The sequence below is a fragment of the Molothrus aeneus genome, chromosome 2, assembly GCF_037042795.1.
Source record: "Molothrus aeneus isolate 106 chromosome 2, BPBGC_Maene_1.0, whole genome shotgun sequence".
Classification (NCBI taxonomy): Eukaryota; Metazoa; Chordata; class Aves; order Passeriformes; family Icteridae; genus Molothrus; species Molothrus aeneus.
Window position 1 is genome coordinate 30,658,378 of NC_089647.1, and position 15,472 is coordinate 30,673,849.

Here is a 15,472-nt window from a genome sequence, read left to right on the forward strand (position 1 = left end):
TGCACCCTCCAAAACCTCCAGAGAGAAAACTCTACGGGTGTGCACCTCAGTGGACTCCCCTTTTAATTCCAATAAAGCTGAAGCACTCCCCTGTCTCTTTTTTGGACATAAACCTCTGACGCTTGTGGATTTTCCTGACATCTGCACAGGAGGAGGCTGGGCATTACTGCTCTGCAGTGGGAGATGCTTCAGTTGAACCTGGGATCATTGGGACTGTACAATGGTCATGCACAGCCCCTTCCACAGTCACAGGCTTAACTTCACAGAATCACAGAATCACAGAATGGTTTGGGTTGGAAGGGACCTAAATGGTCATCTACTCCCAACACCCTGCCATAGGCAGGCAGAACTTCCACTGGACCAGGTTGCTCTATCCAACCCAGCTTTGAACACTTCCAGGGATGGCACATCCACAGCTTTGCTGTGTGGCTTCTTCTTGGAGGATTTCAGGATATGCAAAGGCATGGCTGGGGAAGAGCCAAGTGGGGTGTTTGTACGTTTTTTTTGCATATTAACATTTCCTTACACAGGACAACACACCAGACAGATAAACACAAGCATTGTGGATGCCTTACCCTGAGCAGAGCTATGAGGCTTGAAGCTGAGAGAAAATACAAGAAGCATTGTGGCACCACTGGCAGCCACAGCAACATGGCAAAGCCAATGATAGTGTAAAAAAAACAGAAATATCAGAAAATAATTAAAACCAGAATGAGAATGTCTTGAATATGAACTCACTGGCAGTGAACACTTTAAATGTACAAAGTATTTGGTTACAGAAACAACACAGGGATTAATCTACCTGTTGCCCTAACAAGAGCCACTCTATTTTAAATACCCTAAATATTCAAAGAACTCAAAAAGCGTAACTATCCCCTTGGCTATCCTTGATGAAGGGGTCCCATACTTCAGCTAACATAGAAGAAAGTTCAAAAACTACTGTCAAAAATAGTTAATAGTAGTAATAAAAAATCCACCCCTCTCTCCTCCCAGTTTTAAGTCAGCACGGGAGTTCAAACCAGACCCCAACATCAGAGCAACATCTTCTAGGGATGGTTATGTAGGGTTTAAAAGGTATAATTATTTACTGCAGAAATAAATGCTTTCCTTTGGGGAACATGATTCCACAGAGGCAGAAGACAACCTACCTTTTCCTTAGGTCAGTACAGGAACTGTGGACATTTGATCTTTTGTTAGAGTTGTAGAATTTTAAATTAACTACAAATACAGCTAATGCAGCCACATTACCTGGTATATTTAATAGTGTTAAAATACTCCTTCATTTGGGTAGCATGCCTCAGTTTGGTCATCTGGTCTACAGAAAAGAGCTACTAGAAGAATATGAAAACCTATTTGCAAAGTATCTATGAAACAAGATGAACAGGACATGGACATATTATAAAACTTGATATTTGAGTGTTTCATATTTGAGGTGCAAAGCACCTCAGGACAAGTTTCCAGCTACACACTACATCCTTAGTTGTGTGGGTGTCCCTCAAAAGCAGGGTTTAGACAGGAGCAAAAGTAATGCAAGAAATGCTCAAACAAAAAATACCAATTTTTTAATTTACAAATTCCATAGAACACAGTTACAATGCTCTCCTATACAGCAACCATCCTTTGTAATTTCCCACAGCAACTTCTATTCAAGTACAAACCATCATGGGAAAATGAGGCAGGTTTTCCTCAGCACAGAAGTCTGGGCCTTGTTAAGCTCCACAGTTTACCCGCAGCCCTGCCTGTCACTGTGACAGTGCTTCTGATCAGAGGTATCCTCGTTGGGCAGTACAGGAGTGTTGGAAGAAGAGCTCTCACGTGGTGACGGCACATGTACACTGTGTCTCATCTTGGATGGCCTTGTGACAACCCCTCACCGTGCCAGGAATCCTCTCCAAGGGGTATCCTGGGACTGGTCCCAGCACTGTGGCTTTACTCAGCCTTTTGTCTGACAGGAGTTCTCTCAGTCAAGACAGAGATGTAGAGTTTCAGCCAAGCGTATGTGATTCCCAGAGCACAGTACACAGAGGTCAGCAACAGGGGGACAAAAGGGAAGTGCTGCTTCCAGGGGGTCAGGGGAAATATGATTTCACAGAAGATTTCCAAGGGCACTAGTTGGATGAGGTAGATTGTTTCAAGCCAGTTAAGTAGAGGTTTCTCTCTCCTGTCAGAGAAATTAAAAAATTAGTGTTAAAATATATGTTAACTAAAAGTAACTATTATGTTTTTCAGCTATCCCAGTGCAAAGAGAATCTCCCATTAGATTGCAATAATGGTTTCAATAACAAGTTAGAGAGTTTCAGTAGGAAAAAACCAGTGTGATAACCAAGAGTACAGCTCAATGTCGTTATCAAGTTCCAGGATGCCTTGGAAGCCTAAGTAGAAATCTCATCAATTGCTCTGTTCACCTCACTGTTTCAGTAAACAACTGAACAGCCCTTCATACAAAGACTTGTTTCACCAAAGTTGTTCTAAACAGAAGACTGGAAATGTCAGTTTTTTTTAACCTCTTCCCCCAGGCTTTCTGTAGGATGGACTTTTCTGTGAGCTATCTCTCTTGCAAAGGACACTGATGGCAGGAGTTTACTGCAGGTAGTTTGAAGGGAATTTCATGTTTCCGCAAGTTAAAAACAAGAAACTTGCAAAAGCTCCCTCTCTTAACAAAAACTATGCTCCTATGGAATTTTTTTAGCTAGAGCTCCTGAAACAGAATGACTGAATTCTTAAATAAAGAAAATCACCTACAAAAGCAGGTGCCTGAGGTACTGAATACATGTTTACAGTACTTTATTACAGCTCGGGTTTGCCCTGAAAAGTTTGGGAAAGAGGGAAATGAAGACTGCAGGGATTAGAAGGATAAGCACTAATCTTTGGCCAAGTGGTAAGAGATCCATAGGCTGTGAACTACACAGGGTGACTTTGGCAATTCCATGTTCTGCCAACCAAATATTTGTGGCTTTCTTGACAAATTAGAGCTTGCAAATGAATGTTATTTACAACCTGCCCTTTCCACACATTAAAATACTAAGCAATACTGCAAAAATCCACAGTACAATAAGATAAACAATCTGCAGACAAATCACTAGTAGTAAATGCTAGAATACTACATTAAACCCTCAGAGGTTACAGCATCACAACTCCAGGCTTTAACAGAGCATGAGGCAGGTGGGGATCTACAGCCTCCTGGGACTAACTGGGCAGCTGTCACAATAACCAGGACGTGCTGCAATTAATCCTAATTTAAGCAGTGCCACCTGAGAACAGAGGCAGCAGCATCTTTTGACTAGTAACACCTTAATTTGACTCCTCAGCATCAGTTTTCTGTGCTGCTTGTCCCTTATGACAATGGCTGTTCCCAACACCAGAAGAAATGTTTTTGTTCCTGGCACTGAGATCAAATTTCTTCAATTACCTGAACAGAGATTTCAATGAAGAGAAGCTATAAACAGTAAACAACAGCATAAGCAGTATTTTAATTGGAAGTTCTGAAAAACAAAGAACATTATGTACTTTTAAAATTAATTATAAAAAACTTTTGCCATATATATATTGTAGTATCTTTAAATCTTACTAGTCACATTTGCATCATCTGGTTTTATTTTCTGCAGACCTACATGTTTTACTGCTTAGCATACCTAAAAATAAGCATAAACATTTCCTAAGGCAAATGCCAAGCATTTGCAATACACATACTTCAATTATCTAGAAACATACTGAACACATTATAATTACTATTATAATTAATCTAATTAATTACTATTATTATAATCACATTATAATTACTATCTGAGATAGCACTACAAATAACATTTTCCTTTTCTAAAGAAAACATAACTGGCAAGTGACTAAAGCAAAAATGACAACCAAATCAAGACTATTGAGCTCTATGTTGCGAATTGTACAAAAATTAATAGAAGAACATTTTACCTGGTGTTGTGAACAACAGTGGAAAAAGTGAGAAATGCCCTGTTGTTGCCAGAATCAAGTAGATGCCAGCATCCTTGGCTCTCTGAATAGACAATAAGCTAAAAATGGCAATAATTTGTTATGCTTTTGTCTTTTAGCAAAGAAACCTAATTTCAGCAGAACACTACGCAATTGACTGAAGACTCAGAAACAAGTCAAACAGTTTCACAGTACCCCCATTCCTGCTAACACTGCACCTGTGATGAAGTCTCCTGCTTCCAAACCATATGGCCTCAGAGATAAAAACACAGGAGAAAAATCAGCCAGGAAACCCTCCCTCAGAAAACCACACACCCACTGAACAAAACTATCAGCAAAGCCCAGCACAAAACAAGAGCTTAAACATCACCAAATCTCTGAGGAAGGAAAATACAGTTTGTAGCAATACTGGTCAGGCAGTTTATGAACTACAGCTTCAGTTCTACCCTAGGCAGGCATGAAGCCCTTTTGGTAGAAACTATGTATTTTTCTGGTCAAGCACAGTACAGAAGATCCCTTTCCTCAGCTGGCTCCTGAGCAATCTATCAAGCATTTTACAATATGAACAACAGCACCCATCAAGGTTTGAACTGCGCCCGAAATTAATTTAAGTGCACTACACTGTTACAGCTTAAGGCATACTATGAAAGAGTTCCTCTTCTGAAATATACTGAGAACAAAGTGATTCCCTTTGAGGATTCCTCAACAAGTGGCTGCAGGTTCAGTTTGGCCAACTACTTTGTACCACATTCGCTTACCTTAAAGGCAGAATAGCAAGGAGTATTGCTTTCTCATGCACGTGCCAGCCAAACATGAAGGAGCTCAATGCACAAAGAACAAGGCACTGTAGAAAGCCTCGGGGCCCTTGAGGTTTAAACCAAAGACAGAAAACAGAGGGCTAGAAACAACAGGCAAAAACAGGACTTCAGTGAAAAGTCTGGCAATCCCGAAGACAAGCCATTGTCCAAAGAGATTTGTCAATGTTACTAAACACCACTGCACCCAGGTTGTGCTTGTGTGGCACAAGCGTTATACTGCACGGGAGGAAATCAATCAATCAATTTGGATGTACAAGAAGAGACTGAAGGATTTTTGTTGAATATCAGGAGGGAAAAGCAGACTGAAAGACCACAGCCAACTCCCCACTATTTGTATTGCATGCAAAAATTGTCTGCCAATCTAAGCCACTAAACACATTTTATCAGTCACTACATACTAGTAATGATGTATCTGTTGCCCTAGAATTAAAATTCATATGAAGTGCATACTATCAATTAAAACCTACTAGGGACAAAATAGAAAAAATAAAAAAAAAATTAGTTGTTCTTACCAATATAGCTATGAAAGTACAGATTAGTGTTGCCAGTGGAGTCACTGAAGGGAGGACAGTGTGTTGAAACTCTTGAACCAGCCCTCCTGTCATGGAGGCTTTAGGGATTTTTGTACCATCAAGAAAATTGCACTTTAACCCTAAAAACAAAATATAAAAAAGTACAAACTGATAAATGCTAATAAAGAAAATGAAGTAGCTGAACTAAGCACATGGCCAAGATTTTTCTTTTTTTAAAGGACGACAGAGGAAGCAATTGATCTTTGACCTACTGCTGGTAATGTATGCACCGGATATATGGGCCAAACACGACGTATGGCAATCTGAAAACATAACTTACTGCCTACATCACAAATGGGGAAGACTAAAATAGAGAGAGCTCTATCTGCAAACAGGCATCAAAAAGCAAGATTAACATACTGACCAAGAATTGTCAGTGCTTTATCCATGGCATTATACAAAGCCCAGAAGTTGGGGGCCCAATAGGCATGGCACAGACCTCGCTTGAAAGGGAAGAGCCGTGAAATGACTTGAGGCAGCTGACCCTACAGAAAACAAGACCAAAGAAATGGCCACTTTAGATGAGACATGGTTTATATTTTTATCACAAAATTTTCTAACTGTTCAGGGGAATAACATGTGAAAAAGGGGTTATTACCAATACTAGGAAGGGTCCCAGTGAAAGAGCAGAAACAAGACAGACAATCAGTCCCAGAAGAGTTACATGAAGAAAGCTGAAACTTCTCCACTTCAGGGATCCATCTACAAGAAAAAAAGATTAAAGAAACAGCTGCTGTGGGAAGTGGAAAGGGAAACAAAGCATTCTTCACTAACAAGGAATTCCTAGCATCTATCTAAAAGGGGCACACAGCCTTTTATGTCAATATATTCAGTTTCTTCCTTTAACAGCAGGTATTTCTTTTGCTCACATTGCAGCTCCTTGTATTATACAAGCTTACAGTATTTTTTGAGTTTACCTTCCCTGTTCATATGAGGAGTATCAGGCATGTTTCAGTGCTAAAAAGCGGGGAGAAACTCAAAGAAGGTCTTTGAAATAGTTTCTAATATTGTCCAAGTGTTCCATATCCAGAATAATTCTTATGTCTTCCAAGTGCCACCTGCAGCTTGTTTGTGTTGATTTTTCTTAGCCAAGAACTCTTAAAGGAACAGGAATTTTACAAAACAAATCTATTTCAAAGATCCTTCAAGATCCTAACAATTCTGCTCTCAAGCAGAATTTTTGTTTGAGCCATTTTGTTCCAATTCTATCTGCCAAGTCTTGAGTGCTCCCCTAGTTCCAGTGATTAACATAACCCCCCCAAAAGCCAGTGAGGAAAACACCATCTTACCTGCATTATTTGCAGTAAAGCAGTAGGATCGTAACAAATAAATGCCATATGCTGGGGCCACATACACGTAGATGTGCTTGAAATGCAGAAGAACAGCAAAAAGAAGAGCACCCTCCAAATACCTTTTCTGAAAGAAAACAAAACAAAACCTAAGCTTTTCTTTTTGTAGTCACTTTTAATGATCCTCTGTTGTAGTCCTAAGGTGATGGAACATTTATTCTAAGTATTAAAAAGGGTATTTACTTCAAATTACAAATTCAGTAGTGTTAGGCATAACAGGTATGGACAAGGAACTATCCTGTCACACAATGACCTCTTCACAGCTTCAGAAGTATGTTTTCTAAGGACTGGTGATTTGGAAGAAGATAAAATGCCAAGAAATGATGCCACATTGCTCAGGGGTAACAGCGAATATAGCTTTCTTATGGGGAAATATAGCTTTCTTATTGCAGCATCAGCAAGCAATTATGGTGAGTTTCAAGTCTTCCTCTCTGCCACAAGCTCAATAAACAATTAGACATCCAGCTTCACACAGCTCAACATGAAGCTATTACTATTGCCCACAACACAAGCAGCCCTATGAATTGAATTAATGCCCCAAAACACACATGGCAAAAAATCAACAAGAGTCACTTGGGTTTACCTGACACAGCCGAGCAACAGAAAGAAGCATCAGCCCAAAGAGGAAGCCATTGTACTGGAAGTGAATATCTGAACTTGAGTCAAGGAAAAAAGCAAGCTTTCTTTACTACTATGCGTTCTGGAGAAGACTCAAAGTTTTGAGGAATAAATTAAAATTAAAATAGAATTTAAATCAAGAAAGCATCCCTAAATTCACAGCACATAGACACAAGTCATTATTTAACCTTACCTGTAAGTACTGTCAGACACAAATTACACTAATGCTGGCATATCACCTTGATGAAATGAAACACAACAATCCACACATATGCTGTGCAAATTTTATAATATAAAACAAAAAAAGTTAAATCTCCACTTTAAAGTTATTAGTTTCTGCCACACATTGGTTAATGGATGGTGACAACAGCCCTCACTTTTCTATCACTTTTAAGTGTATGTAATATACACAAGAAATATACATGTATATGCAATATACACAAGAACTATGATGGAGAAAATGAAGTCCTTCCTTTAAATGTACACTGTGCCAAGACTGACTTGCAGGAACTGCAATTTCCAGAGTTATTTTTATACAGGATATGAACCTGTTGGAAGGCAGAGAAAGCCAGGAAGATCCTCAGAGGACTGAAGCACCTCTGCTACAGAGACAGGCTGAGATAGTTGGGGTTATTTCAGCCTGAAAAAGGGAAGATGCTGGGGAGAACATGTAGCTCCTTTAGAAGGTGCTCTAAGAGAGCTGGACAGGGACTTTTGACAAGGGCATGGAATGACAGGGAAAGGGGGAATGGTTTTAAACTAAAAGAGGAGAGATTTAGATTGGATATTAGGAAGAAATTCTTTCTTGTGAGAGTGATGAGGGACTGGCACAGGTTGCTCAGAGAAGCGGTGGATGGCCCATTCCTGGAAGTGTTCAAGGTCAGGCTGAATGAGGCTTTGAGCAACCTGGTCTAATGGAAGGTGTGCCTGCCTAAGGCAGGGGGTTGGAACTAAATGATGTTTAAGGTCCTGTCCAAACCAAACCACTCTACAATTCCATGACTGTTCTTTAGAAAGACTTCCTAATTCCCAAATAAAGTTAAACAAATTGAATACACTCTGAATCTTAAAACACTTTGAAGATTTTCCTTGCCACAGGACAAACTTGGAACCACACCCAGAACACAGAACCACTCTGCTAATACTCCTGTAGATGTGCAGAGGAGGAATAGCCAGCAGAACAGGCACGCTGCTGCCAGACTGGTTGGTCCTCCTCCACTTCTGGCAGATCAGACCAAGGACTGATTAACTTCCATTTTGCCAAACAGTAATTCTAATGAAAACAAAGTTATTTAACTAATCCCAGAAACAAACCCAGCAGTGTTACTTGCTATGACAGCAATAATAATACAGGATTGTGCCACACATTGTAAGAGGTTGTTAAAAAACCAAACAAACCATGAACAACCCACAATGGCTTGAAAGGATACGATCCACAATTAACAACCCAAAATTCCACAAGAGCAGAACAGCAAGAATAAATGTTGGTTTTTCCAGGATATCCTTTGCAGCTCGTTTTCCATTTATACATCTGCAGCACCTAAACAAGAGCAGAAGAAACAGAAGCTTTAATTCAAACATACAAGCAAACACATTGTTGGTTGTAAGAGTTAAGAGCTGCACTTACTCTGAAGTTTGCCATTTTATCAGGATGCAAGGCAACAATAAAAGTCTTGCTAAATTCATCAAAGGCAGACAGTATCATGAACAAAGTTTAGTAAAAAGAAGATTTTCAATTTCAATAGCTGTGGTGTTTTCCACATGCTAAAGCTTACATTACGTAACAGCTTCAGGTTCAAGTCTCCCATTCAGTAAGTGTAAAGCTGTCACAGCCTGCTTGCCATCATGAGCAGTGTATTTATACTTTTGGAAGCAACATCGGGAGCGGTAGTTAAGGTCCTCAGCTGGACATAACCTCTTCCTAGCTACTGTTGCCCCCTGCTATATTATGAGTTATTTCCGTTGGTTAAAAACAACTTATTACTTCTCAGTGTGAAGCAATATGGTTCATATGACTTCTGAAAGCAGTCTTAAACCACATTAAAAAGTTATAGATCATTTGTGTTGAAATGCTGTGTTGAAATGCAACCTCCCTGCCATGAGCAGAACTCCTTCCACTAGACTGCGTTGCTCAAACCCCCATCCAACCTGGCCTTGAATTTTTCCAGGCAGAGGGCATATACCACCTCTTTTGGCAAAATGACCTTGTGCAGACACCAGCCCTGAGCCTTCAGCCTTACATTCATTCTATGAATTCTATGAATCAAAACAATAAAAGGAAAAGAAATCATAATGCAAAGCTAGTTGGCATAAAGAAAGTAAATAAAGGAGTTTAGGCAGGGCTCTAATCAGAGAATTTCCTACCCAGGTTTTGAGCAGAAAGAATAAAATGATGGGAGACTCTTACAGCCAAATCATTAAGGTAGACAATGTATTTCTTAGAACACACTCCCACTCTACTCTTTAGGGATAAGGTAAGTAATTCTTCATAAAGTCAGGCCTCACTGAAAGCATCCAATCCTAATTATATCAGACTTGGAATAATCAGTTTATCATCAAAACACTAGAGAAACTTTGCATATTTGATGATACTGCCATTTTGTGACAGATTTCCTTTATGCTTCTAGAAAAACAGAGTAATCAGAAAAGTAACAGGAAAAAACTTGGTCTGAGCACACCAGCTGTCCTGCAACTCCTACAAAAGGAGTTCAGTGACAAAAGCAAACCCAAGTACAACACATGAAACAGCAGCTGGTGTCCAAGTGCCTGCAAACCCATCACATGTAGTGCAACTGTATCTCCAAGAAGAACACGTTATCTTGTGTTTAGCAGTGTATTCCAAGATTCTCCTTGAACAGGTTCGAGCAACTCTGGCATTTCACTTCCTTTACAAGCTTATTTGTACAAATCGTTATTTGTTGTGGCTACAGAACAAACCCACATATGAAGGCCTACCCACTGTCCCTAAAATCAGAACATTAAGACTTACTCATGAACTGCATATATGAAGAGGGTATCTGTAAAGATGACAGAAAGCCTTTGGAAGAAGATGGTTGCACGACTGGTGTAATTCAAGTTTTCAACAACCAACATCTGGGGGTCAAAGTACTTGGCAATGTGAGAAAGTACATATTCAAACCAAGCAAAAAATGGTGGATAATCCAGGGTCCATTCCGAGGTTGCCTAAAGACAAAATAAGATTAAATAGTTGATAACAAGCCATGCTGTTTGCAGTCCTTCAGGTACAGCTCACTGCAGCAAACCAGCTAATGCATTTTCTCTCAGTAGCCTCTCTGTAACTCAAACCACTCCACAATCAGTAGCCAGCTCTGTGGTGCTGTAAGCTGTTCTCCTGCAGTACTGGTAGAGATGTGACATTTCCTGATTAGCAGGAAAAGATTAAAGAGCATCTTGTGCACCTGCACTTAACCAGTATATAACTGTTTGTTATCTCTAAATCTATTTACAGTAATAAGGTCATTTTTTCAAAATCTCAGTAAAACAGCTCAGAGCCAATATTTGTCTATACTGGAGTGATCACCAACACAATCAGTTTCAAAATTATTTTCACTCATCAGTTAACAAGCTTAACTCTCACACAACCATATCATGACAAAATGGCATTACGTGATCTCTTCCCATAAGGACAGTTGCTATGCCCTGACCAAGAATTAACTCCTTGGCTGTGGAAACAGGAGAGGAAGAGGCATGAACAGAGCAGGTTGGGATGGGGTATATTTTTCAGTGAGGATGTTCCCAAATGCTTATGCTGTATTGATGAAAGGCATCCTATGTTCTGGCACGGGGTTAATGCTGGCATTATAAAAAAATTGTTTGTAAAACAGTCCTTGGATCAGTCCTACAAAGTGCTAACCTGCACAAATCTTTACTTCTAGATATTTATGTGGAGTACTAGACACTACAGCATCTATCTATCCCTGTACTCCAGCAGATACCAGGGGACAGATTAAAACCCAATTAGGTAGGCTGAGTCTATGACAAACCTAAAGGTGATTTGTCTAGATAAAAATCAATGCATGCTACTAGCACACCAGCAAAGGCTCAAAACTTTAATACAGTGATTGATTTCATAATGGAAAGATGTATATTAGCATTAGCATGATTCACTCTTTATTCTGGTAACTGTGTATCACCAATGAGAAGAGCACAGACACCAACAATTTAAGAGTACAATGCAACTTGCTCTGGTGCTACACAGCCTTTTCAATAACCCAAGTGCCTTAACTGCTTTTCCCATTTTGCCTTCACAAGTACTTGCAGCTTCCCCAGCTAACTTTCATTTTTTAGCTAAATGCTACAGAAGGCCAGCAATTTGTGAGACTGGCATCTTTTTGTCCCACGATATGACAGTCACCAACCATCCCTTCCAGCATTCATAAGGTCTGTCATACCCAATGTGCCTGTAATTCATACACAGCTAAAACGCACCCCAAACATGTCCTTACCTCATAGTACCACTGAGAGAGGGGCAAGCTGTGGGTGATGGCAAGCCAGTTCCTATGGACTTCGAAATCTGTGGAGTAACTACAGAAGGTCCATGTTAAGAGTAACATACGTGCATGCACTAAGAAGGGAAAAATTTCAGAGCACATCACCACATGCAGACAAGAAGGAAGCCACTCTATTTATCAGCTCTAGGACGCTACTGTGATCGAGTAACAACAATGCTGCTCAAGAACTCTGTGCCAAAGATGTATCATAGAATGGTGTGGGTTGGGAGAGACCCTAAAGACCATCTTGTTCCAACCACCCTGCCATGGGCAGGAACACCTTCCACTAGACCAGGTTTCTCAAAGCCCCATCCAACCCGGCCTAGAACACTTCCAGGGACGGGGTATGCACGCATTCTCTGGGCAGCCTCTGCCAGTGTCTCACCAACCTCACAGTAAAGATTTTTCTCCTGACATCTGATCTAAAGCTCCCATTTTACTTAGTTTAAAACCATTCCTCCTTGTCCTATGACTGACCATGTAAAAAGTCACTAATACAGGTGCTTATAGGGCAAGAACTACTAAGAGCTTGGCTTTTCTGGACAATTAATGCGAAATTCCAAGTTCTAACTGAAGTTTAATAGCAATTTGTTAGGGTTTTTTCTCAGTATAAAAACTTAAAAATACAAAGCATTAATGTTTCAGCACGCTTTCAGCCTTCCCGAACAGCAGCCAGCCAGAACGGGCCAGCAGGGCTTCCCAAGAGGAAAGGAAAGCTGTGCCACGCGGCGGAGGCGGCGGCGCCTCGCTTCTCTCACCAACCCGGGAGTCACATGGACCTTCAGGGCCTCCTCAGGACCGCGGCGCCACGCTGCCCGCGGCCGGCCGCCCTCGACGGTTCGCGGCAGTCCCATGCCACCCGCCCCCGCCCCCGCCCCCGCCCCCGCCCCCGCCCCCGTCCCGTCGGGAAGCTCCTTACTAGGCGGGGATGAGGAGGCACTTGAGGAAGGACACGCCGAGCGCCAGCGCGCGGAACCAGCCGCGGCCGCCCGCCGCCATGGCGCGCGCGCCCCCTGCCCCGCGCATGCGCCGCGCCCGCCGCGCCGGTTTGAAGCGCGCGCGCCCGCCGCGCTCGCGGCGTCGGGAGCGGGGCTGCGGCTGCGGCTGCGCGTGCGCGGGGAGGGCGGGGCTCCATGAGGCGCCGGAACGGGCGCGAGCGGGGAGGGAGGGAATTTAGGATGGGTATCAGAAATTGTTTGCTGTGAAGGTGGTGAGGGACTGGCACAGGAAACGAACTGCACGAACACAGATAAAGAATGCAATAAGAGAACCCCTGAGACCAAAAATCAAGAGGGATCGGGAAGAATGAGTGCATGGACTGAGGGTACGAAAGCTCAGGGACCTCTTTGTTGAGCGTCCCTCTGTGCAGATACCCAGCCTGAGCTGACCTGCTGCTGTACCAGCCTATTACTATTTCCTTTTAGAAATCAGCACCTGAGACTGCTACAGGGAAGCTCGGGTTGAGCCCGAAGGAGGAGGAAGCATGCCTGGAGTGAGTGTGGGTGAGCGAGCAGTTGGTTGGTGCTGTGAGGCCACCCAGCCTCCCCTGGGCAGAAGCTGCTTTAAAGCACACCAGCTTTGCTCTGCTCCAGGGAGGTGCCATCTCCAGCCTGTGTGGCTGGTGTCCAAGTCAGCTTTCAGGTACAAAGTGCTCTTTCAGAGGAACAGGCTCAATTTTTTAAAATACCTTCCTGCCAGCCTGGAGGGTAGATGCATACAAGGCTGATGCCTTCTTAGCTTCCTTACAGCAAACCTCCATCTATCTAAGAATAGTATCTTGTAGGAGCTGCATGGAATCATACAGTTAACATGTCAATTTTTATTTTCCTGTATAGCAGCAATGTATTATTTGCTCGAGCTCAGGAACTAGAGACAAGTCTAACAGCAGTAGTGCATCAGGGTTTAAGAAGAGGGTCCTCATTGGAAAAACAAATCCTCTGTTTTTAAATGTTTGAAATGTAAATGAGCTAATGCATTTAAAATGGTTTTGATTATTTACAAAGGCTTGTTCATCCAAGTTTTCTTCAACTGCACTAATTCCTGGGGATCTTGGAATTCCAGCCACCGAGAGGTGGAGATAAGTATTACAAGGAGGCAGTGGTTAGAGAAAGGGAAAGCTACAGGTGCAGCAAGCATCACTCATGCTTTTTTCTCAAGAAATACGTCAGGCAGAGCACCACCTGCTTCATTCACATTTTATTTATTATACATTAATTTATCTAAAATACATATTAGTAACAGTTCACAGAAGGAGTTACAAGCAGAGGAACGCAATCAGATTTTAAAATGTGATAGCCCTACAGGCCCTCTGTGAATGTGGTAAGCAATAAAGACCATCTTTTCACACTTTTCAAACGCTACTGATTCAAAAGCATGGCTTTTAGTGAGCTGGGGTCCAAATTCTGATCAATGGGAAAATCCACAATTAGGAGCTGGAGCGTGAAAATACTGAGTGGAATGCCCAGAGGATGAGGACAAAAGATCTCCCCTATAGCTTTTTTTTTTTTTTTTTTTTAATGAATTCCCAGGGAAAACATTCCTTGTGTTATTCCCAGGTGAACCTGTGAGCTTGATCTGGACATTTATACGCAATCAGCCCTTCTTGCACAGACTGTCTGTGACTGCCTCTACTAATTCTCAGTCTCTACATATGAGACTGTCACTGGGAGGGCCCCACATTAACACTTCTTGTACCCCGCATGTTTGTGTCCATCAGCATGTAGATGCAGAATGGAAGTTAAATGTTTCAAAATACATGGAAATTCTGAGCAGAGGCACCAAGTTCTGCAGGATGGGGTGAAAATAAAACTGCCCAGAGGAATCTTCTTCACAACTTCTTCATTAATCTGTGAAGTATCACAAGTTCCTAGGCTTATTTTCCACAGTCTATGGCTGAAGACAGTATTTAACACTTCCACCAACCTTTCCACCTCGCTTTTTATTCCTGGGAATAAATCTGATTGGCTGCAGATATTTGCTGCCTGTGAACTCAAGCAGCAATTTATACTCAACAACCCAGTTATAAAGTTCTAAGTACAGCAGTGCAAATGCTTGGTGATTTGAAGCACATGCAAATTGAAGCAAAGCTGACTGCTCCCAAGAAGCTACTAGCATAAGTCTTGGCATGATCCGTATTTAAAGTGGATAATAGGAGATTAAAACGGAAAGGACCAGTGAATCATTCTAATCACAGACTCTTGTAGCAAAATCTTTCTCTCCATTGTTATCTTGCTGTTCTTGGTTTTTTTTTTTTTTCCTGAATACATCAAGATATTTTTATTCTCCTCCTTCTAAATCCTGGATTTCTTGTTAATGTGAATTCTTTCAGAGCTAACTTTTTACAACTACTTCTTTTATTTCTTTGCCACTGCCTGCAGAAACAAGCACTCCTCCCATCAACTCCTCCCTATAACAGCTGTAAAAACTAAGTATCTCTTATTATTTATATACAGTATCAGTCTCATCATTGTAACTGGACATGGCTAGATAGTTAAGAGATACCAAGCTTAAAAATACAAAGAAATCCATGAGTGATTCTTTCTGGAGTCCATTAAGATGCTTCGTTAGTCTTTTTGCCATGTAAGAAATATCACTGTGCTATGCACACGTCCAGATCTGAGAATGCCATTAGACTACAGCTAAAACCTTGTTTATCATCTGTC

General features: G+C 41.5%; 1 protein-coding gene across 2 annotated transcripts; it reads right to left on the reverse strand.

The window, feature by feature from the left end:
• Window positions 1–1,540: 1,540 nt before the first annotated feature.
• ALG8 (ALG8 alpha-1,3-glucosyltransferase) lies at window positions 1,541–12,821 on the reverse strand. Of its 2 annotated transcripts, none has more exons than XM_066570206.1 (13): window positions 12,730–12,821; window positions 11,766–11,844; window positions 10,289–10,482; window positions 8,730–8,839; window positions 7,265–7,332; window positions 6,622–6,748; window positions 5,931–6,034; window positions 5,697–5,817; window positions 5,273–5,412; window positions 4,701–4,840; window positions 3,925–4,022; window positions 3,410–3,482; window positions 1,541–2,161 (listed from the first exon to the last, which is right to left on the reverse strand). In XM_066570206.1, exons 1-13 carry the CDS (start codon window positions 12,807–12,809, stop codon window positions 1,930–1,932), a joined length of 1,566 nt encoding a protein of 521 aa, XP_066426303.1. In that variant the 5' UTR covers window positions 12,810–12,821; the 3' UTR covers window positions 1,541–1,929. The 2 variants fall into 2 exon arrangements, with proteins under 2 accessions (XP_066426303.1, XP_066426307.1); XM_066570210.1 differs by having other exon boundaries at window positions 4,701–4,806; window positions 5,273–5,370; window positions 5,693–5,817.
• Window positions 12,822–15,472: the final 2,651 nt, after the last annotated feature.

Bases quoted from the DNA above. Each gene is read 5' to 3' on its own strand.
- ALG8 (XM_066570206.1), bottom strand. From the start codon at position 12,809: ATGGCGGCGGGCGGCCGCGGCTGGTTCCGCGCGCTGGCGCTCGGCGTG. The intron at 8,840-10,288 runs GTAAGTCTTAAT...GCTCTTGTTTAG, and splicing joins TTCATATATGCAGTTCATGA to GTGCTGCAGATGTATAAATG. The intron at 6,035-6,621 runs GTAAGATGGTGT...TTTTTCTTGTAG, and splicing joins CTTTACTGCAAATAATGCAG to ATGGATCCCTGAAGTGGAGA.